Source organism: Agelaius phoeniceus, chromosome 2 (genome assembly GCF_051311805.1).
Source record: "Agelaius phoeniceus isolate bAgePho1 chromosome 2, bAgePho1.hap1, whole genome shotgun sequence".
In the NCBI taxonomy this organism is placed as follows: domain Eukaryota; kingdom Metazoa; phylum Chordata; class Aves; order Passeriformes; family Icteridae; genus Agelaius; species Agelaius phoeniceus.
This window is the reverse complement of record NC_135266.1, coordinates 68107496-68129314: the sequence shown is the minus strand read 5'-3', so window position 1 is coordinate 68129314 and position 21819 is coordinate 68107496. Positions and strand designations below refer to the sequence as shown.

The following is a 21819-nucleotide window of genomic DNA, read 5'->3' as shown; positions in this document are numbered from 1 at the left end:
GTTGTTGCAATTTGTTCTAGTCACAGAGTGCATCTGTAAGTTAACACACAAAAGTGAAATTGCTTTGACAAGTATGTTTGAATAATAAAAAATGAATAAAATAAACAAAGAAATTTAAAAAACAATCGTTCCAAGTTACTGGAAAATTCTGTTGACAACAATTTTCTATTAGTATTTATTGCAAATACATTCTCCTTGCTCCTGTATGTGAAGTTTGGGAAACAGGTGTGCATGCATGGAGGGTTCTTCCAGCTGTCTCCATTTAAAAACAGTCATTGCTGCTTGCACAAACATAATGTGTGATAGTGCTTGCTGTGCAATACAAATTAGATTTAAATCAATGTGTAATTGTTGACAGCTTAATGTTTCTTAGAATTTCAATTTTTTGTTGATGTTCTCTGATTACTATGTTAAATCTCGGCAAGGTTTGCTTTACAGAGATAATATATCATTCAAACTACCTAAAATACCCCAAAAAGCCGCATATAGTTTCTGACTGTTCAAAAATAAAGGAATGCTGCTGACCTATTAGATTTGGCTGTTCAAGTTTCAGCAGGGCAAATACATAGACATATTAGTAGAAGAGGCTACAAAAGTAGTTGCAAAAAAAATTTCAGAGTACATTTCATGTGTGATTTTTGTAACTCTTAGTTATTTCCATTTATTTTACTTCTCTTCTGGCTTGGAAACAAAGAAAAAACAACCCCAAAAAAACCCCAAAAAACAACAACAAAAAAAGCCCACCAAAAAAGCCATGATTCCAAACCACCACCAAGTAATTTGTTTTTAAAATACACCTGGTTATTGAAAACAGGCAATTAGAAGCATGAGCTTAAACTGTACTAGCATCTGTACCTTGATCTTAAAGTTATAATTGAAAGTGAAGGAAGACAGGCAAGAATGGGCTATGAAGTATTAAAAGCAAAATGAACTGGTAATGTGGTAATATCTGTTTAGTGATACTATTTTTCATACTCTTTAGGCTGTGCTCATTTATCAACTTCTTTATAGTCCATAAAAATCAATTTTGAATTTTTGCTTTCAGCCATGTGGCAAACCTAAGTTGTTTGGTTTTATTTATTAAAATAAATTATCAGTATCTTTTATTTATTAAAATAAATTCTCAGTTCCCTTTTTTGATGTGAAAAAGTCCCTTATCTAATTAGCTGATCTCTTTTGTTAATAAGTCAAGATCAGAAGTAATTTATAAGAGAAACTGAACTAGATAAACTGAAAACAAATTAGCTGCAAGTTTGAGAATGGTTTTAATTTTACTTCACTGAAAATAAACCTGCAATTTTTGTTTCCTAGTCTTTAATTTTTCAGGTTCAACATCTTAAAGTAAAAGCTCATATTCTGCTTTGGCCAAAAATGGTTCTGTGGAGATCAAAATAATAGGAACAGCGTCCCCTTCTAGTGGCACAGGAACAATAGACCATGAGGAGGACTTTTAGGTTTGTGTTTTGGATTAGGTACTTTTACGTAAAATACTTTTATCTCTCTTCATTTCTGTCAGACATGGTTGGATTACTTTATAAATTCTTCTAAGTGGATAAGATTTGTCCTGTGTCATGCTTCAAAACTTTTTTTGCATTCCTTCCAGAGCAGGACTTTTTATTTCAAGGAATCTGATTCTTGTGCTAGAGAAGCTTTTATGAAGGCTGATATTTGAACTTCATCAGACTAATTCCTGTCCTACCCCAAAACAGTGGTTTTTTTCAGTAGGTAAAAAACAGCTTAAGAAATTTGTGGCAAGTAGCCCATTTTCTCTTTTTGCTTTGTGGTTTGGGGGTTTTTTTGTCTTTTTTCTCTTTAAGCCTCCGCAATACTTAGAGAAGGTCTGACATTGTCAAGGATGTTATACAGCCTTGTGATCTATCCCAGTGTAATTGATAGTTGTCTCAGTAAATCATACATATATGCAATTGATCAACCACTGGAGCTGATCTGCCTGCAGAAGTGTCCTCCTCCTCCCTCAAGGGAAAATGTAAGAAAATAAAGATAAATCCATGGGATATTTTTAAGCTTGCATAATAACAAGCACTTACAATTCATGTAAGCTCTAAAAGCTCACCATTTTACTTCATTCATATTGTCTCAGCAAGTACAAAAAATAATATTTAAATTAATTTCTCAGATTGCTTTAAAATTGTCAATAAACTTGTTAGGTAGCATTCCCTTAGTGACAAATTACCGATATAGTGGAATATATTATTCAGAATAAAAATGGTTTTGAAGTTAAATGAAGGAAGGCTCATTTAAAATGGTATGTTAATGTGCAGAATTATATCCTGTTGTAATGATTCACATGAGAATCAGTCTTTTAGTGCTGTCATTTGGTTATAAACCATATTGTGAGCACATTGCTTAAGATTTCTCTGACATAACTTTAGAAGTGCCTGTCTGAACTAGTTGTCCTTTTATAGTCAGTAAAAATTACTACATTCTCTGAAAAAGATTTATTTCATTCTGATATTGCAGCTAAAACCACTGAGATAATCACTTCCCTTAAGCATCTTTTACTTTCCAGTGATGGTAAAAAGAATTGTGAAAATTAGCCCAGATACACAGAGCTATAATTCAAATCTCTAAGGACTACCTTTTTTAATTTAAAAATAAATAAAGAATGTGTACCAGTTATGAAACATACCTTCTTAAGTTTTTTTAGCTGTGATTTTCTCTGTAGTTATATTGATATATTTAGGTTAACAAATGCATATGATCAGCACACATTTCTGTCACTGAACAATTTAATTTATTCCATTTAGCATTCTAAATGGTTTTGCCTAAAGAAATCTTCTTTCATGCAGTTGAAGAAGAATCTTCCTAAAAATGTGAATTAATTGTTTAGAAGTTTAAGGTTTTAGTTAATGACCATAAAAGAGTAACCTGTTTTTTCTGCCACTCGAGTCCCCTACTGCTTTTCTCAGAAAACTGTGTTTTAATGCTTATACTGTTGCCTGTCTTTATATAAGAAACAGTAGCAGTCTGATTCCACATATTTGGAATTCTCACTGGTGATTATGAAATCAGTTCAGTGTTGTTTTGTAGAAAAGATGCTCCAGTTTTGACAGAAATTATCCTTCCATGTTATATGATGGCTTTAGTTATCAAGAGTTAAATGTTTACTAATTTTCTCTTCAAAAGAACTAATTGATTTGGGATTTTAAGAGATTTTCAATCTCATTTGAGTAGGTTATTCTCAGCTCTTTTCCTGTAGAAACTTGTGCCATATGCTGTGTCAGCTGTTTTGTAATGTCTAAAATGAGAGATAAGCATTAGGGGACAGGAAGAGAATTAATAATTTTGTTTCCAAACTGTTTACCTCCTATATAGCTACAGGAAAGATATATTTTTTTAATTCTGGTTGTATATGTATATACGTGAACTTAAAATGCTTCAGTTTAAAACTGATGAGGTTGTTATGTGGACTGTTATGCCTTCATTTATTTTTGCCTTCAGAAAAAGGAGAGCAAATGTGATATTACTTAATTAGGAGACAGAATGTAGGAGTGACTTGGTGGAGATTAGGCCTGGATGTGGTTAGCACTTTGGTAATTATATTATTGTGGTACTTTAATTTTTCAGTGGCACTGTCTCTCTAGTACTGGAATTCATATTCTTGATTTTTGTTTAAATAAATACAGACAGGACTCCAACTTGGAGGAAGCTAGAAAATGCTTCTTTGACAACAATGAACAGCAAACTTAGAGATGTAAATGCTTGAAGACTTTGGTTTATATAGCTCTAATATACTGTTTTTAATCATCGCTGTCTACAGCTTCCTGAGGAAAGGAAATGGAGAGGGAAGTTTTGAGCTCTTCTCCCTGGTATCCAGTGCCAGGATGCATGGGAATGGTTCAAAGCTGCACCAGGGGAACTTTTAATTGAATGTTAGGAAGCACTTCTTTGTGAAGAAGGTGGTCAAACACTGGAACAGGCTTTCTGAAATGTGTTTGATGCCCCAGGCCTGTCAGCATTTAAGAAGCCTTTGGATAATGCTTTTATCAACATACTTGAACTTTCAGACAGCCCTGGAATGGTCAGACACTTGGACTAGGTGATTCTTCTAGGTCAAATTCAGCTGAAATATTCTACTCAATTTTAATTTCAATGCATTCTTCCAAACTTGATTTGGAGAATCTGATATAAAAAATTCCAATTTTCGGAAGTCAACAATTTAATTGTAGATGTTCAGCAGCATGTATTTTATTCATTTCAAGAACTGGTATGAATATACTATCTGAGATATGTAGACAACTTCTTGTGTTTGGGGGAGTATTTCTTCTCTGTTCTAGATCAAAAGCGTGTAAAAAACCAGCCTAAGTTCTGCAGAGATGTGGCAATTTAGGAAGAAACACTTTTATTGCATAGCATGATGAATGGTAGGAACTTACTGAGGAATGGCCATAACATGCAGAAAAATGGAAATTCTGAGCAGAGCAGCTGCATTTGAGAATGGTGGTGTAGGTTAAGGAACTCAAATGCAGCTATTCTCAAATGCAGTTCTTGGAGAAATTTGCAAGGAGTGTCAACCTGTTGTTATAGGCAATCTCAGCATGGGGAATCCAGTCTACTTTGCGTATTGCTGGCAGTTCAGCACCACTTTGGGAGGAGTTGTTTGTTGACCACAGTCAACACACCTGTAACCATTATCTGACCATTAGACTGGTGATTCATTTTTTATAGCTGTGCTGTGAAAGATGCAGAATATGAGAAAGTACAAGCAATACTTCAGGATACTTAATCACAGTGAAAGCATGGTCTTTACTAAATATTAAATATTTCCTTGAAGAATGCAAAGACTTAGTGTTTGACATAAAAATAGATTCTATTTGAGATGTATGATATGGAAAGAGCACTGATTTATGGTATGGTATACTGGCTTCTGTGAGGATTTCTATTAAAATGTTCATCTTGTACTCCAGCTGAAATTTGTCTTATTACAGAAGTCTATTACAAGAGCTATATTAAAAATAAGTTACTATTTGGAAGTATGATTTAACATTTTGGTATATTGTGTTGCATCCGCAGTTTTGCCCAACTTAGAAAGCAGCAAATTCATTATGAATATTTTGTTGTTTGTTGGCAGTTTTTAATTTGGCATAGTTTTTTGAAGCTCCAAGATCTCTTTTCTGGATGATAATATCAGACTTTGGAGCCTGTCGTCTTATACATATGAGGAAAACTATAATAATTTTGAATTACTTTGCATTCACTAATTTTGAGGTTTTAAGCATTGCTTCCTGGACAGTTGATATCAGAAGAATCTTCACAGCTCTCAGCAGTTGGTTTTTAACTGCATTTAATGATTTCTGGCTCCTCAGCAAAGTTGGTCTTTCATTAGTGTCAGCATGTTACCAGCTCATTGCCACTGTGCTTTTCCCCTGGTTACCTCCCCCTGTTGTGGTGGAGACTGGGTATTCCTATTTACCTACTGTCCTCCTTGGGAAATCCACCTGAAGAATGTTGTTAGAGGATACCTTTTTGTAGTTAATGTTCTACTACTTTTATTGGCTGAATTCCATTTGATTGTGCACCTTGTGCACAGGCAGAGGATGCCTGCTTTATTTCTTGAACACAAATCAATCATGTTCATTTATTTCTGTATGCTTGGTTCACTTTTGTTTAGCTTTTACTTGTCATCTTAGACTTCTCTTTATCAAGAAATTAATGATTAATTTAGGATGACTACTTTAAAGAATTCACCTTCCCCTACCGTCCTAAATTTTTGCTATCATTGTCAATTAGTTCATTAATTTGTTTCCTTTACTAAGGAGGTTGATTTTAATGATAATTATGATAATTTTTTCTGTCTGAAGTATGCTTAGACTGAAGTTAAGGCTAAATAGGAACATTTTAATGTTTTCTTGGAGTAACCCTGATGGGCTAGAATTTTTTTGTGGCCAATTGTACAAGTGAAATAATTGTAGCACCTGCTGGAAAGTCTGTAGCCCAGGAGAAGATTCTCTATAGAACCAATTTTATGAGCCTTGAGTGTGTTTTTTGATGCAGATTCTCTTAGATGTTTTATAGATGAGACATCTTGGTTTTATTAGTAGAGAAATATCCTATCACCTTAGACTGATACAGGGGCTTTGTTTCAGTCTCTTAAGTGTTACACATTAGTACATTGATTACATTAGAAAGCAAATATGGTTTGAATTATTTTAGTCTGTAGTGAATTATTTCCATCTGTTTTACTGATTCTATATTAGTTTATTAATTTAAATTAATTAGAATTTTACTATTAATACTGTTTGAGGAAAGGGAATCAGTCTGCATTGTACCTCTTCATTCCAATGAGGCATAACTTAATTTTTTCCTTTTTTTAAGTCCAACTTATCAAAACCAAATGATGGGTAGCATATCTAGTCTGAAGGTAGCCTGTCTAAATATTATCACAGAGTTGGTGAGGTTGAAACAGAAGTCTGGAGGTTCTCTGATCCAACCGTCTCACAAAAGCCAGGCCAACTAAGGCCGGTTGTCCTGATCTGTGACCACATGGACTTTGAAAGAATCCAGTGATGAACTCTCAGCAGATACAATTTTTCATCCTAGATTTCCTCCATGGAAAGAAATGGAGGAAAGTAGATACTTCCAGGAGGTGTTTAATTTCATCTCAGAATATTAATCTAAGAGAGTTCAATTGAATGTCTTCTACAGGTGGCTGTTTTACTTCTGAGTGTTTTTGACATAATCTCAAAAAGGCTCATCCTGGTGAAGAGAAGTCTGAAAACACAACAATGCAGATTGCTGATGAAGTATGCACAAGTTGCTGCTGTTTTCAGAAATAACAACTCTGCCTGGGTTTCTTGAAAAGAGAGTAAAAACCTCTACAAAACAATTTCATAATTCTGAGGAATGAACATAGAAATAGTGTGCTACTAATCTTGAATTTTTTTGCCTTCCTTTGGTACACATCATGTGTTTACCAAATATGCAAATATATGATATGCAGTCACAAGTTTTAAATTAAAGTACTAATTATAATTAGGATAATAGTTTTTATTTGAATGTAATTAAATGTCTCAGGAGAACTAATGAGGTAGTCAGTTTATATATTTAGCATATTAGAATCTTTTATGTTACAAAATTATAATTATTATTAGCAATTAATTGATAGAGGAAAAAGTAATTTGAAAGTGAATGCAAAGTATGAATTAGGGTGGAAGCTAAATGTATTGTACTAATTGTCTGAAGATGGGTTATGAAAGAAGTCTTTGAATATTTGGATAGGTTTAGCCATCAAAAAAAGTTTGCATAGTATTTCAACTTGCTTAGTTTTTAGAGTTTAATTTCAAGTCAATAAAAACTGCTTTTAAATAGGCCATAGAATTGCCTTCTATTAAAATTGACTGTTGAAATTATGTGCTTATAAGAGCTAATTCTTTGAATATCTTTAAGCTTTTTATTGAAATTTTAATTATATAACTCCATTAAACAAATAGAACAAAATTCTTAAAGTTATTTTAATATTAATTTATTCCATTATTTTCTGTAATATATTTACAGTTACTAAAATCAGTGTTACTGACAGGCTGAGAGACTTGGCTTGTTCAGCCTGAAGAAGAGAAGGCTCCAGGGAGACCTTATAGCACTCAAAGGGAGCCTAAAAGAGAGCTGGACAGAGAGTTTTTACAAGGGCATGTAAAAGGGTTGAGAGGGGGAAGGCCTTAAACTAAAGGAGGCCTAGATTCAATATTAGGAAGAAATTCTTACTGTGAGAGTGGTGAAGCACTGGAACAGGTTTCCCAGAGAGACTGGCCAAGGTTGAATGGGACTTTAAGTAACCTGGTCAAGTGGAATGTTCCTGCCCATGGCAGTGTGAACAAGATGATCTTAAAGGTCCCTTCCAACATAAGCCTTTCTGTGATTCCATGATTCTGTGAAATTTCACACTGGTATTTTCAAAATTCTTCAAAGTTATTAGGATAAAGTAGGATTCGTGAGAGTCAGACTGTGTTTCCTTCAGAACTGAAAGATTTTTATGCCATTAAAATGGCATTTTTTTTAAACTAAATTTTATATTTGGTTTAGTAGATTTTCTTGATTTCAGCTTTTTTAAGTTACACAAATGACTGATCAAAATTGTTGAATTCCATTCATGAAGATATATTTGGTCTTGACTATCTCTTCTACTGGTTTGCTTTTCTCTCCCTCCTAATACACACCTGGTTGTTGTTGTGTTTAATTGGAGCTTAGGACTTTGGAAAGAGTTTTGCCAGTACCTGGATAAATAGGAGTCAGGCTGTCATTTCATCAGAACAGCTGTTAACTCACTTCTTATCTGAGTGCTTGATCCTTTCCTTGTGCAATCTCTCCCTTGCACCTGCCAGCAGGTTTCCTTGACCCCACAATGAGTGATGTGTGGTATAATAATATAAATTTTCTATGTCTTACTCCAGAGCAGATGAGTTGTTCTTTTTCCAAGCATGACTGGGTGGGATAATGGAAAAGGCAATAAGGTCTTCTAAATGCATAACTAAGGGCAAATGTTGGCTTATGTCAGGAGAAAAAGCTGAGTTAATTTTAGTGTCTTTTTATTTTTGAGTAGGCAAATTTCAGAGAATGGTGGAAAAGCCTCAATTTCTTCCTGAGCTTTTTAGGTTCTGCACTACATCTGTCTGGGCCAGGCTACCTTATCAATTACTTCACAAGAAGGAATGCTTCAAATATAGAAAGCATAGCTATTAGTTTCTCTTATCAAAGTTACTTCTCTAACCATGTAAAACATATTCTGTATTGGTCACAATGAAGGTATGAGAGACACTAAACTATGTATTTCACATTGTAATAGTGTTCTTGTTTTCTTTTTTAGCTGGTTGGTGGCGAATTTGATCTGGAGATGAACTTTATAATCCAGGATGCAGAGAGCATCACATGCATGTCAGAGCTTTTGGAGCACTGTGATGTGACGTGCCAAGCAGAAATCTGGAGTATGTTCACTGCAATTCTACGTAAAAGTGTCCGTAATTTACAGACTAGCACGGAAGTTGGCTTAATTGAACAGGTACTGCTGAAGATGAGTACTGTGGACGACATGATTGCAGGTATAAATTGCCAACTGATAAAATAATTATTGCATTCTTGGCCTGCCAATGTTTTGTGATTATGGAAGGGTATGGGATGTTTTGATTTATACTTAGTGATGTTTTCATTAGTACTGCTGTTGAGTCAGAAGTACTTTTTTATTAATTTCAGGAAAACTACAGAAATATCTTCTTAGTTTGAAACCTCTGTAGATACGTGGTGTAAAATAACTGGTTGTTGATTCGTTTGAGAAGATATTGTTATCTTAGTGATAAAAACAATTTAAAGAATTAAAAACAATGTTTTAGACTTTTTAACTACAAGGCAATATTTTAGTTTTTCTATACATTGGTCATTTTTAATTGTGATGCCAGAATTGCTAGATCCATTTTAAACATAACTTCATATGACAGCATAACAGATATTATTTACAGGTTTGAATGCTGGACATACGGATTATATTAAGCAATCATTCCATAATGCATTCCTGTGATCCTTATATTTTAATTTTTTACATTTGTGGGTTTTAACATTCTATAATGTTTTGCAGCATTAAAAAAAATAGCATGCTTTATTTGTTTGCTGAAAATAAGTGATGAAGTCATTGCCCAGTTAAGGTTTTCATAGTATGTTTGAAGGAGTTTATGGTGCTCCACACCACATCCTCTCCATAGCAGGGTACACATTATAATCCTGATTAATTGGATACAGAACAGGTTTGCTCATCACATTTAAATATGGCACCTGAAGAGATTGATATGATTACTATTTATCTTCCCTGAGGGAGCTTAGGCATTTTCTTTCAATACAGTGTGAAAGCAAAGTTCTTAATTCTTATATAATTTGTGACTGATGGTAGGATTGTGAGGCTGTCTCACAATGCCTGACATTGTGAGGCATTTTTGAAAAATGCCAGAGGTTTGCCTTCCATAATTCTAATATTTTAGTTGATGATCTGATTCCTGACACATATACAGGTTTTTGGAACAGTAAACTAGCAAGGATTGCAGACAAGAAGCAAGAAGATTATTACAGTAGGATGAAAACTGGATAGGAATGATTTATTCTTTGTCCTTTTTTTCTTTTTGTTTCAGTACAAATGTGTTTGTAATATTAAGTATTTGGAAAAGCTACATTCTGTTTTTCAAAACAAGTCATAATCAACATCTTGTTTAGAAATGTATTTCTAAATGCTAAAATCATGTGTTATGCTGAATAGTGTACAGTGAAATTCAGACTGAAGTAAAACAGACCAATAGATTCATAAATGATGGTTTTCACCAAATATGTTTTTTTTTACAGCATTTGTAAGTATGGTATGTCAGAATAGTGTAAGGGTAAACATACTCTTTTATTCCATGTAAAATATAACACATTATATGATGAGAACAAAAATTTATATATTAAAATTTTTCAGGGTTTTACTCATGGAAATAATTTTCTTACATGAGTAATCCCACCAACTAAATTTATCCCATTTAAGCTCCTGTGAGTGGTACTTGTATATGGGGCATACAAGACTGTAATAGTGCCTCCATTAGAGGGTTGGGTTTTTTTTAACTGCCTAATTAATTGTAGATGTCAGAAATCAAGAGTATGTGATCTGGCTTTTAGGAGCATTTGGGAATTAAAAAAACTCTTTGAATTTACAGACATTAATATAAGCCAGGGGTAGTAAATAAAAAAAAACAAAACCAACCTAATGGATCTTCTACCTCAATAATCTTTTTTCTGAGTGGTCACACAGTGGTTCAGAAAGAGACCTTCTGCACAAAAAAAACCCAGTAAGCTTGTTCTTTGGTATGCTTACATGGATAAAGGGAGTTCATATTTAACTGAAAATCAAAACTGAAAATTGAAATTCTGATGACATTTTAGCTTTGCAGTGTGTTTCAAACTATCTGAGTATTCATCTATGTATGATGAGCAGGAATTGAACAGAATCATGCTTCCTAGGGTTTTTCTCTCATAACTGTAAATAGATGATTTTTGAGGAGTTTTTTTTTGAAAAAGACATGGAAGTAAGCAAATTGATCATTTTGTTTTTATCTCTTGATTTCTGTAAGCACTTTAGTCTCCTTTTATAAGGGGTAATAATATTGGTAATAAGTCAGAAGTAACAAAAAAGGTCATGTAATAACTATTTTGATATTAGACAGAATCAGTAACAACTAAAGCAGTATCTTTGTTTCCTCATGCAGATGTTGAGGTCATAATTGTAGATTTTTTTTGCCTCAAATATTTCTGTGAGCTTCCCAAAGCCAGGGAGTAAAGTAAGAAATTTTGAGTTAAAATGATTTTTAGCATTAAGGGGGGAGGATGGTTTGAACAAGACCCATGTTAATTTTTACTGCTACCACTTTTTTCCCAAAACAGTTGCTAATACTCTGTCAGCCCAATGTTTTGAAATTGGCTTTTATCATCTGTAAATGGTACAGGCTTTTTTGGGTTTTTTTTTTGTAATTTGCTTCTCTGGGAGTTGCTTGTTTGTTTTTAGGTTGTCTCTCTTGTTCCTTTGTGAAACATTTTGATTAGACCTAGATAGGGTTTAAATAGACAAGACAGGCAATAATGTCTGTTTTATATTCTGATAGCTCACTTTCAGGACCAGTCTAAGTCTGAAGCCACTCTTCTCTGATTTTATGATAGTAAGACACCAGCAAATAAACATGTACCCAAACTTTTGCAATGAGAAGAATGTTTCTGTCTGCTTAGATGGAGACTCTCAGATTCATGAGGTTCTGAGTACTTTAAATATCTAACTTAATGCAATTTTACAGATTGTGTGGTGAGGAATAAAAGCTTAATCATTTTGAAAGTCTCAATGGCAATGCAAATGACCTCAGTTTGCTTTCCAGAAGCATCACCTTTCAAAAAAAAATCTTTATACTCTGACAATCTGTTATACTAATAGAGAATGGTCAGCAATTTTATCAATAGTTTAGGAGAAAATATTTTCATAGATGATTGGTGTTTTGTGTTTTTTTTTTTTTTTTTAACACTTGCATGGGATCTTCCTTGAGGGACTGGGGTTTTGAAGTTCTGTTTCCAGGTAATGAGTAGTGAAGCAGATCACCTGCTCTGAGGGACTCTTTGGGATAGTGTGTCTGAGGTTCCATCTGAGAGGTCTGAACCATGGATGAGAGAGCAGCCTGAATTCATAGACAGTAGATATGTCTCACCTAAGTCCCATATTTTTCTCACAGTTATGTTGTGATGATGTAGGTAATTGTTCTAAAACTGCTGGGACTGAATTCTTAAGCACTGAAACAGTTCATAGTTTCCAAGCAACAACGTCGGTTTTTGACAGCTCTGTCATTAATGGGTTGCTAACAAGCTTTCCTCTTTCAACCTATTCTGTAAGAAAAATTGCAAAATTATCACATTGTCTATTATGACCTGTGAAAATTTATTTACAACACTAACAAGAGTTAAAATTCACAATTTCATGGCCATGTAATATTAAGAGGTTAAGGAGACATGAGGGTAGTTTCCTGAAGTTTTCTTTCGAATGCTATTTAATATGTCTTCCAAAGTTAATGCCAGACCCTTCATTTTGATATATGTGCATTGTTACTTGAAAGACAGGCAGGCATTTTCCTATTGTATTTTCATACTAAGTGACTGAGTTAAGCATTCCTTCAAGGTTACTGGTTAATTTGTAAATCCTATGAAAACTGCTTAGTATGAAAGTATTCAGAAGGTGCCATTAATAGAAAATAGAAATACATTGAAAATGGGAAGCTGCCTGTTTTCTCCTTCTGGACTTAATATTATTATATACAATCTTGTTTCTGAAATGAGATAATGGATTCCAGTTATATATGTAATCTTATTTAATATAAAAAAAAAGTAGACAATAAAAAATCCAGTTGTAGTATGCTTTCTGACCTTTGTCCATTTATAGATGAGTGGATTACTAGGGTTTATAAACCAGATGGGATTGACTCTTTTATGAGATTTCTAATAAGTATGAATAAAGTTATGTAATAATTATTTTTAAGTCTTTATATTGAAAAAAGAACCTTTAAATAGCCTTAAGTGCTTCAGCTTCCACAGATGTTGTTTGCTTTATCTTTGCTTGTTATCTACTGGGCTTCTATATTCCAGGTTATTGTTTTACCCAGAGTTACATAATTAGGGAGCTTATGTTTGTTTCTCTCCATCAATGTTTAATTCATTACTTATAAATATGTATTTCTAATGCCTGTAGGTTATCCACATCTTCAGTAGAAATAAGAATTTTTCTGTGCCGTAAGGTAGTACAGGGCTATAACAGTGACACACAGCAGCACAAATTCAGTGATTTTAAAACTTGCAATCATTTCTGTGTTTGACTGTATTAATTTGCACTTTTTTCCTCTTTTTTTTAATGGTGTTCTGATTTTCACCAGAAAACTTCAGAAAACTTGGCTTCTACACAACATTTTTTCTTTGTAAGGGAAGCAAAATTTGCAGTCCCTTGATCTGAAAAGAAAGCTGAAACTACAAAATAGGAATTGGGAAATTGTCAGCCAAAGACTAGTATTCACTTGTGCTTATTTCCTTTTCTGAGTGCTCACTGTGACTGTTCCCAGTTTCTGATCATGTACAGGATGTGCCAGCTTTACATTGCAGGCTGGATGCCGCTGTGAAAGGGGCAGGTACTAGGGGAGCTGAGTCATAGAATCCACCACCATGAAAGAAAAGGCATTTCTTTTTCTTAGGTGTATTTTGTTTTCCCTAATTCTGTCACAAATGTATGTGGCAGTGTTTTTAAAGGGAAGATAAAACAAATGAGGGGGTGGGGGGGGAATCTATACTTGGAGATTAGGGGTGTATTCAGAATTTACAGTGAAAATGTCTGCTAAATTGCAATGCTTTTCTTTTGCCTTTCCTGATAGGCAATTTCACTCACCAAACAGTTTACTATGTCTTCTGTAAATTAAATGATATTTCATTCTTCACACATGCCTTTTGCTTGCTAAAGATCAGAGGCTAGTATCATTGTGGAAAAAGCTAAATAAAGTTAATGCTTTTGCTCAAAACCACATATATATGAATTTGAAAAGAGAAAATTTGTTTTAAAACAAAATATGAATGTGAAATGTCTTTGGAAAGAGTTGTTTCTCCTGAAAACGATTCTTTGTCAGCACCTGTAAGAGTCATCCTTTCCCTAATGAGCAAGGATAACATGCAGTCCTGCAACAAAATGTAAACTTATCTGTAGAAAGTTGTGTCTTCCACAAGTTTTAGCAGGGAGGCAGGAGAGGGGCGGGGGAATTCTGTGATTGTTGAACAGCTGGGGAAAATGTGTCAATGCTGATTCTGTTGTGTCATAGCTCTTTTGTTTTGAAAACTGGACTTCACTGCTTGATCTTTGAATTAAATTCTTGTGCCTCATCTGTGAATATGAGCAAATTGCTTTACCTCCCACTTGAGGAAGTCCTAATTCTTATATGTCCATTTTATTCCTGAAAAAAAGTGTGGAGTATAAGAAAAGGTTCAATATCCCACAAGCGAACAAATTCTTAAAATGGAATTCTGGGGTTTTAAATAAGTAATTTTAAACCTGATAATCTCTGAAAGGAAGACTCTGTTTAATGTTCTTACTGTTAAAGCTTATGGGTTTTGAGATATTGTAATGAAAGCTGTGTTCCATAATCCTGTTAACAATTTTGATCCCTTCTTTTTATTAAGCTCTTTAATTTTTTTCTTCCTATGATTTCTGATTGTTTGTTTTCCATATGTTTTTTTGTTGTTTTGCTATTGTTTGGTTCGATTGCTGGGTTTTTGTTTGATTGGTTTTGTGGGTTTTTTTGTTGGTTTGGGTTTTTTTTTTTTGCAGGGGCCAGAGGGAGGTGTTAATTTTCTTTTGTTTTCCCCTGGCCTTTTATTACAGTAAAGATCAGAAGCATCACTGTAGCAAAAATGGGGAAATGACACAAATTATAATATAAAATTCTGGGTTAAGGTTATTGTAAAGCAATTTTTGGGTCAAAATTTTTTGAAAAATGTTAACTTCAGAAGAAGGAAGGAACTCATCAAAAAAAACATACAGCAGGAAAGACAAGTTTATAATGTGTGATGCATGTTGTGAAATGGGAAGAATTAATGCTCTATAAATGTAATACCTTTTTCAAAGTATGATGCAAAATTTAACATGAAATACTTTGTAAAATATTCAATACAAGTAAGTTGGATTTTTAGAATGTGTAAATACACTTACTTTTAAAGGTATTAATTTTTCAGCTTTTTTGTGTTTATCAAAGCAATGAAGTTCAGAGTTCAGAATAACTTTATTTTCCTTTGAAGATCTCCTAGTTGATATGTTGGGGGTTCTTGCCAGCTACAGCATCACTGTCAAGGAGTTGAAGCTTTTGTTCAGCATGCTTCGAGGGGAAAATGGAATCTGGGTAAGCTGTGATCAGATAAAGCATTAAGTGTCATTCCATTAGAGCCTGAAGTTAACATAAACTGTCTCCTGGGACATATAAACTTGAATTTGTTTTCTCATGTTGACTGAACATATGTTCAAGAAGTATTTTTGCTAACTATTTTAAAGTTAATTTGCTCTGTTATTTGAAAACTGTCCACTTTCCTTTGTAGCCTAGAGAGTACAAAAATGGTTGTATTGACTTTTGTGCAATTTTCTTCTTTTCACAGCCAAGACATGCAGTTAAATTATTATCAGTCCTTAATCAGATGCCACAGAGACATGGGCCTGATACCTTTTTCAACTTCCCAGGCTGTAGTGCTGCAGTAAGTTTTCAACCAAAATTCTACAATTTCAGGAATAAATAAACAAATAAACTCCTCATTTGCATTTCCCTTCTTTTGGTTTCAGAAGTTCTTGAAAAAGAAATGAGAGTGGAAATACATGTTTGAGTAGTGTAGACATTGCCTTCCACAGACTTACAAGGCAGCTGTGTTGTTGAGAAGTTGCACTTGTGAGGATAGAATATCAAGCAGCAGATTTTGGTCTGGGGAAGTTAATGAGAAAGAGAAACCTGAAAATTCCAAAGAACAGTGTTATTTTATTAGAATAATATAATCAATATTATAGAAAGGAGAGAGTTGAGAAAAATCAAGAAATTAACTTGTCCACATCATCACAGTTTACAGTGCCTGCCTAGTCATAAATTTATTATAAAGGTTTTATTTTGTCTGAATTCCATCAACTGTTTCCTTTCCATCAACTCAGTGGAGATAACTTAGAATGGTGAAATTGTATTCCTTTCCAAACCTTCCCAAGTAGATATTCTCTCTTCCATTCACTGCACATACTTTCAAAAAAAAAACTCCTCTACAATAAATTAAAGTATTGTCTACAGATTTATAGATTATTGAGAGAGTAAATGCAAAGGGTTAATACTAGGGAATAGAAATCTGAGGTATGGTTCCATTCTGGTACAGAATGGTAGGTATATGCTCAGGTAGAAAGTGGAATCTTCTAACAGAAAATAATCTTGAGATTCCTATTTTCTCATGCCCGTGCATGAAGGCTGCTGTACCTGCATTTCATTCATCAATAGCACTGATCATTTTCTTTAAGCACAAATTGCTACATCCATTCCTTGTGAACAGACTTATCAGAGTGGCAGATTGCATCAGGAAAGTGAACTGGCTGATAATCACTGTTTTACACCTGGGTTATTTTTTGCTGGATTACGTCTTTGATCTTGTTTGATATCCAGCCTTATAAACAGATGTGTCAGCAAAATGCATAGGGCAGATTGTGTAAAGAATTAATTACTAAGTTTTGAAAGGGAAAGTTTCATTATCTCCTGCTAAATTTAAACCACAGTTAACATTTCTTACAAGTACATCCACCAGCAAGACAGGTGTTGCAGAATATGAATGTCTACAGTGATACTGCTTTGACATTTCTGGGCTTCAGAGGCAAACCCTGATGAAATTTCTCTCTTAAATTTAATTTTTTATCAGAGGTTCAAAAAAGGTTTTGCAGGAGAAGAATTTTAAATATTCCTTCCTATCCAAAGATGTGCATCTATAACAGGAATTCTTGATTGAAATGCAGAGTCTCTTTACTTTGATTCTTCCAGGATCTTGTTTCACATACTACTTATGATGAACCACACACCTGGAAATCAAGAAATATAAGTTTCAATTTTACACTTGTTTATTAGTGCATGTTGGATTACACTATGAAATTCTGGAGGGGATACATCCTCTGAAGTGGACCATGGGCAGAAATTTATAAAAAATGATCCAAAAAACAAAGCACTTCTTTAGAAGAAAGACTGGACAGGACCTAGTTCACTAGCACTGAGTTTGTTTTCAGGAGTGATGCACAAGGTTGACATTAGACAGAGAAACAGCGTAACTTTTAATCAGCATTATAGATTTCAGGTTGGCTCTCTCTAAATTTAAGTGTGAGCTCCTTGTGGATCCAGGACTTCAGTGGCAGTATGAAGGAGCCAAGAGTCTACAGATATGCTGCTGAGAGCTGCTTCATTTTCCCAGCTGCAGGGCTCTTCTCAATACTGTATTGCATCTCTACCAGTCTGTGCAGGTGGCATGTTAGTCACTCCAGATGGAGGACACTTTGTGCTTGGTGGTAGTACTACTACCAGGTGTTGTTCCCATTTGTCATCAAGTAGCTCTTCTGCTTCAGGCAGGAAACTGTCTCTCAGGAGGCAGAAGCCATATCCCAAAGGTGTTCTTTGAAATGTGTAGTTTTAGTTTTAATAATGAATCTCTATTTTATGATGTTTTGATTAATTTGATTTTATTTTTAAGTTTAATGGTGAGATTAATAATTGTTAGAAGCTGAATTTATAGTTTAATTTCTGAAGAAGTAATTTTTCTTTTTGTTCTCTTAATATTACCCATTCACAAATTTAATTTTGTGTCCTCTATTGATAGAATTTATGTAATTTAAATTATTTTAAAATAGATAAAAATAATGCATTAATTCAAAAGCACTATTTAAAGGGTTTTTTCTATAAATGATCTTTGAAAGTTAAAGCAGATCTAGAGATCTAGAATGACACAGAGTTTTGGGAAGGCATTACTTTTAACAGTATTTCTCAAAAAACTAATTATTTGTTGCCTTTTTTTTCTTTCCTCTGTCCAGGCAATTGCATTGCCTCCTATTGCTAAGTGGCCTTATCAAAATGGGTTTACTCTTAATACCTGGTTTCGTATGGATCCACTAAACAATATCAATGTAGATAAGGATAAACCCTATCTCTATTGGTAAGTAGCTTATAATGCTGCAGTTATGGTTTGTTCTGACTTCCTAACAACAGTTAATCTTTCTTATTTTTTAGTCCCTGACATGCTTTCCCCCCACCCCTGCCAAATATCTGAAGATTTTAATGACTGCTCACTGTATACAAACTCTTAGAAAACCATCTGTCCTTTTCGCTTTGTGATTCAGAAATCCATGGATTCAATACATGTGCCTTGTAGATAAACCATAAAATCTAGTGTTGGGGTTTCTTTAGGAATTCTAAAATATATTAATTCTTAGAGCTTTAAATGGAAAAATGTTATAATTTTTGTTTGGTGGTAAAGATTCTCAGGTGATGTCAGTACTACAAAATAAATCTATTAAACTCAGAGTGCACAGTTTGCACATTAGCTAAAGATAATAGAAAGTAGATCTATGGATATAAAAATGGTTAACTGATGACTGGTTCCCCAAAAATGTGAAAATTTTATGTGAATATAATGTGTATAAAAGAAACTGAATATATACTGATCTCAGAAGGAAATCACAGAATCTGTCGAGTTGGAAGGGACCTATCAGGAGCATTGAGTCCAACTCAGCCCTGCCCAGGACCATCCCCATCACACCATGTGCCTGAGAGTATTGTCCAAACACTTCTTGCAGTTGGTCAGGCTTGGTGCTGTGACCACTTCCCTGGGGAGCCTGCTCCAGAGCCCAACAACCCCCTGGGTGATAATCCTTTTCCAAATATCCAACATAAACCTTCCCCAACACAACTTCAGGCAATTCCCTTGGGTCCTGTCACTGGTCCTGTCACAGACAATTTAGATCAGTGCCTGCCCCTTCTCTTCCCCTCACAAGGAAGTTGTAACTGCAATGAGCTCTCCTCCAGGCTGAACAGACCAAGTGACCTCAGCCACTTCTCATACAGCTTCCCCTCCAGGCCCTTCACCATTCTTATGGCCCTCCTTCAGGCACTCTCCCATAGTTTAACATCTTTCTAATATTTTGGTGGCTTAAACTGCCCCCAGCACTCAAGGTGAGGCCACCCCAGCTCAGAGCAGAGTGGGACAATCCCCTCCCTTGCCTGGATGGCCATGCTGTGCCTGATGCGCTTCAAGACACAACTGGACTTCCTGGCTGCCAGGGCACTGCTGACTCAAATTTGATTTGCAACCAACCAGGACCCCCAGGGCCCTTTCCAAGACACTGCTTTCCAGCATCACATTCCCCAGTCTGTTTGTCCATTCAGGGTTTCCTCATCCCAGGTGCAGAATCCCACACTTGCCTTTCTTGAACTTCATATGATTGGTAATTTCCCAGTCCTCTTATTTTTCAGTTTCTCTCTGCAGGGCCTCCTCAAATGGGTCAACAGCTCCTCCCAGTTTTCTACCATCTGCAAACATGCTTTTATCTCTTCCAGTCCTGCATCCAAGTCATTTATGAAAATGTTGAGAAACACAGGGGCTAAGATGTAACCCTGCAGACTTTGCCATGACAGGAGCAATGCAAATTATTATTATTATGTTTCTATAGTAGATTAAGCCAAGATCTAATTAATAATTCATAATAGGGAGAATATCCATCTAAACTTTACACAGGTTTCAAATTTTGCCACATGAAAGCTTGTGTCACACACAACCACCACCAAGAGGAAGATACCAAACCAATACTATTTTCTTTCAACATGCTTTTTGGTCATGTAATATACTTTTCAGTTTAACTAGGTGAAAAATGTGTTGTATAAATAACTCAAGTCTTTAAGGGAGTGCAGTGCCTTTGTGGTGTGAGACAGCAGTTACATCACATCAACCATTATGTGACAACTGATTCTTAAAAACTGAGAAGGGAAGCAAAGAAATGCCTTCCCTTTTGCCAGGTGTGAGGGAAATTTGCCACTGTTGTTATTAGGGGCACGCTAATAACAGAAGAACTGTTCAAGCAGAAAAACTGCTTCAAGAACTGTATGCCAGGTTTTTTTTTTATTAAAAAAAAGTAATTTCAAATATATCTGAAGATGGTGTTGGGCAGCTGCTGACAGAGTATTAATACTTGCATATTGGAACAGTATTGTAGCTATCTTACCAATTATAAACTGAGTGTGACAATCCTGGAAGAAAATTAGAAGTCTGACATTTGCATGAACAATAAATAACAACAAAGCAGAGCAGTCAAATTCAAAGGGTAAGGTTCAGAATTCTGTAGCAGAATTTTAGTATAAGCCAACCAATGTCATGTACCTAGCAGTGGGTAATGGCATTCCATAATGCCATGCTTATGGAATGAATAGCCATATGTTAGAAAGCAGGAATTACAGCAGGATGTTTAGGAGTTTTGTAGGTTACCAGCTGACCATAAAATCCATTTGCATTGCTCTACCTGAAAGAGCTAATGTGGTCTTCTTAAGGATAGTCTGAACAAACAGAGATCATGGTAAAGGTGATGTGATCCCTTCCTGAAATCTTGACAAAAGCATTATTGGAATGTCATTTACAGTTCAGACTTGCTACTTCTTTTAAGAGACCATGGGAAAAACTGGTACTATTCAGAAAACACTTGGAAGTGAACTGTCCCTTGGAAAACATATTTTATAATGAATGTTTTTTTTCTTTTTTTTAATTTGAGATCCAGTGAGTTGACTGCAAAATAAGAAAATTCAGGCTTTTAGATACATAGTACTCTGGTCACTATCACAATTATAAGACATAGTAAAAAAAGTAATAATAATAATAATAGTAATCCTTATCATACTTTTAAAGATTGTTAGAAATGTTTCTTTAAAAATAAGGTGTAGATTCTTTGTCATAAAGACCCTACAAATTTAGATATTTACGGCTCACCTTAAGCATACTCAACTTAAGCATGCTCAACTGGGAAGTCTCCATCCCCTAAATCACTTTACTTGTTCCTGCTAAAAAAAGAGATGGGTGATATAATTATTAAGTAAGGCCTTGAAGTAGATATGATCAATCCAGATGCTGATTGATTTCTCAAGGGTTTTTTTTGGTGTTCTTTTATTTTTATATTTTTTTAAGAAGTGTTTTCTTTCAGATTATGTATCAGGTTCTGTAAAAGAATTAGAAGGTGAACTGAGGCTGGTATGTCATAATTGTTTTTTTGTCCATAGAAAGTCCAAGTGCTTCTATAAGAATTAAATGGAAGAATGGCTAAAACTTCTGAAACCATGTCCTACGTTTTAGTTTTATAGATGTAGAGACATAGAGGAGAGAAAAAATAAAAACCATTCTAAAATCAAACTGTATTTTCAGATCTTCTCTAGAGGTTATGGAAGTATAGATAATGCAGAACAGTTGCAAAAGCCTGTAGTGGAATTCCAAAGTTAGTAGAAAGCAAATTTCACACACACCTTTCATGCAAGAATAATTAATATCTTCTCAATATTGGTACTATGATTACATGTTAAACTGCTCATAAAATCCTAAGCTAAAGAAACTGGAATCCCTAAACAGTTCCACTGGTGGAAGGAAGAATGCTCTCTTGCTATGGAAGTGTAATAACATTCAGTAGCTGCTTTGAGAAACTGGCTGAAGTGACACATGATTGTAAAGGTTATATGAACAAACCGTAACAAAATTATGTTTCAGCTG

At 34.6% G+C, this 21819-nt stretch overlaps 1 protein-coding gene across 7 annotated transcripts in view; it reads left to right on the top strand.

The window, feature by feature from the left end:
• Positions 1-21819, top strand: part of NBEA (neurobeachin) — a 459156-nt gene that overhangs the window by 70712 nt on the left and 366625 nt on the right. For all 7 annotated transcript variants that reach the window (XM_077173791.1, XM_077173789.1, XM_077173793.1 and 4 more), the window contains exons 2-5: positions 8822-9053; positions 15328-15428; positions 15679-15774; positions 18113-18234. In XM_077173791.1, coding sequence (XP_077029906.1) covers positions 8822-9053; positions 15328-15428; positions 15679-15774; positions 18113-18234 — 551 coding nt within the window. The remainder of the gene's footprint in view (positions 1-8821; positions 9054-15327; positions 15429-15678; positions 15775-18112; positions 18235-21819) is intronic.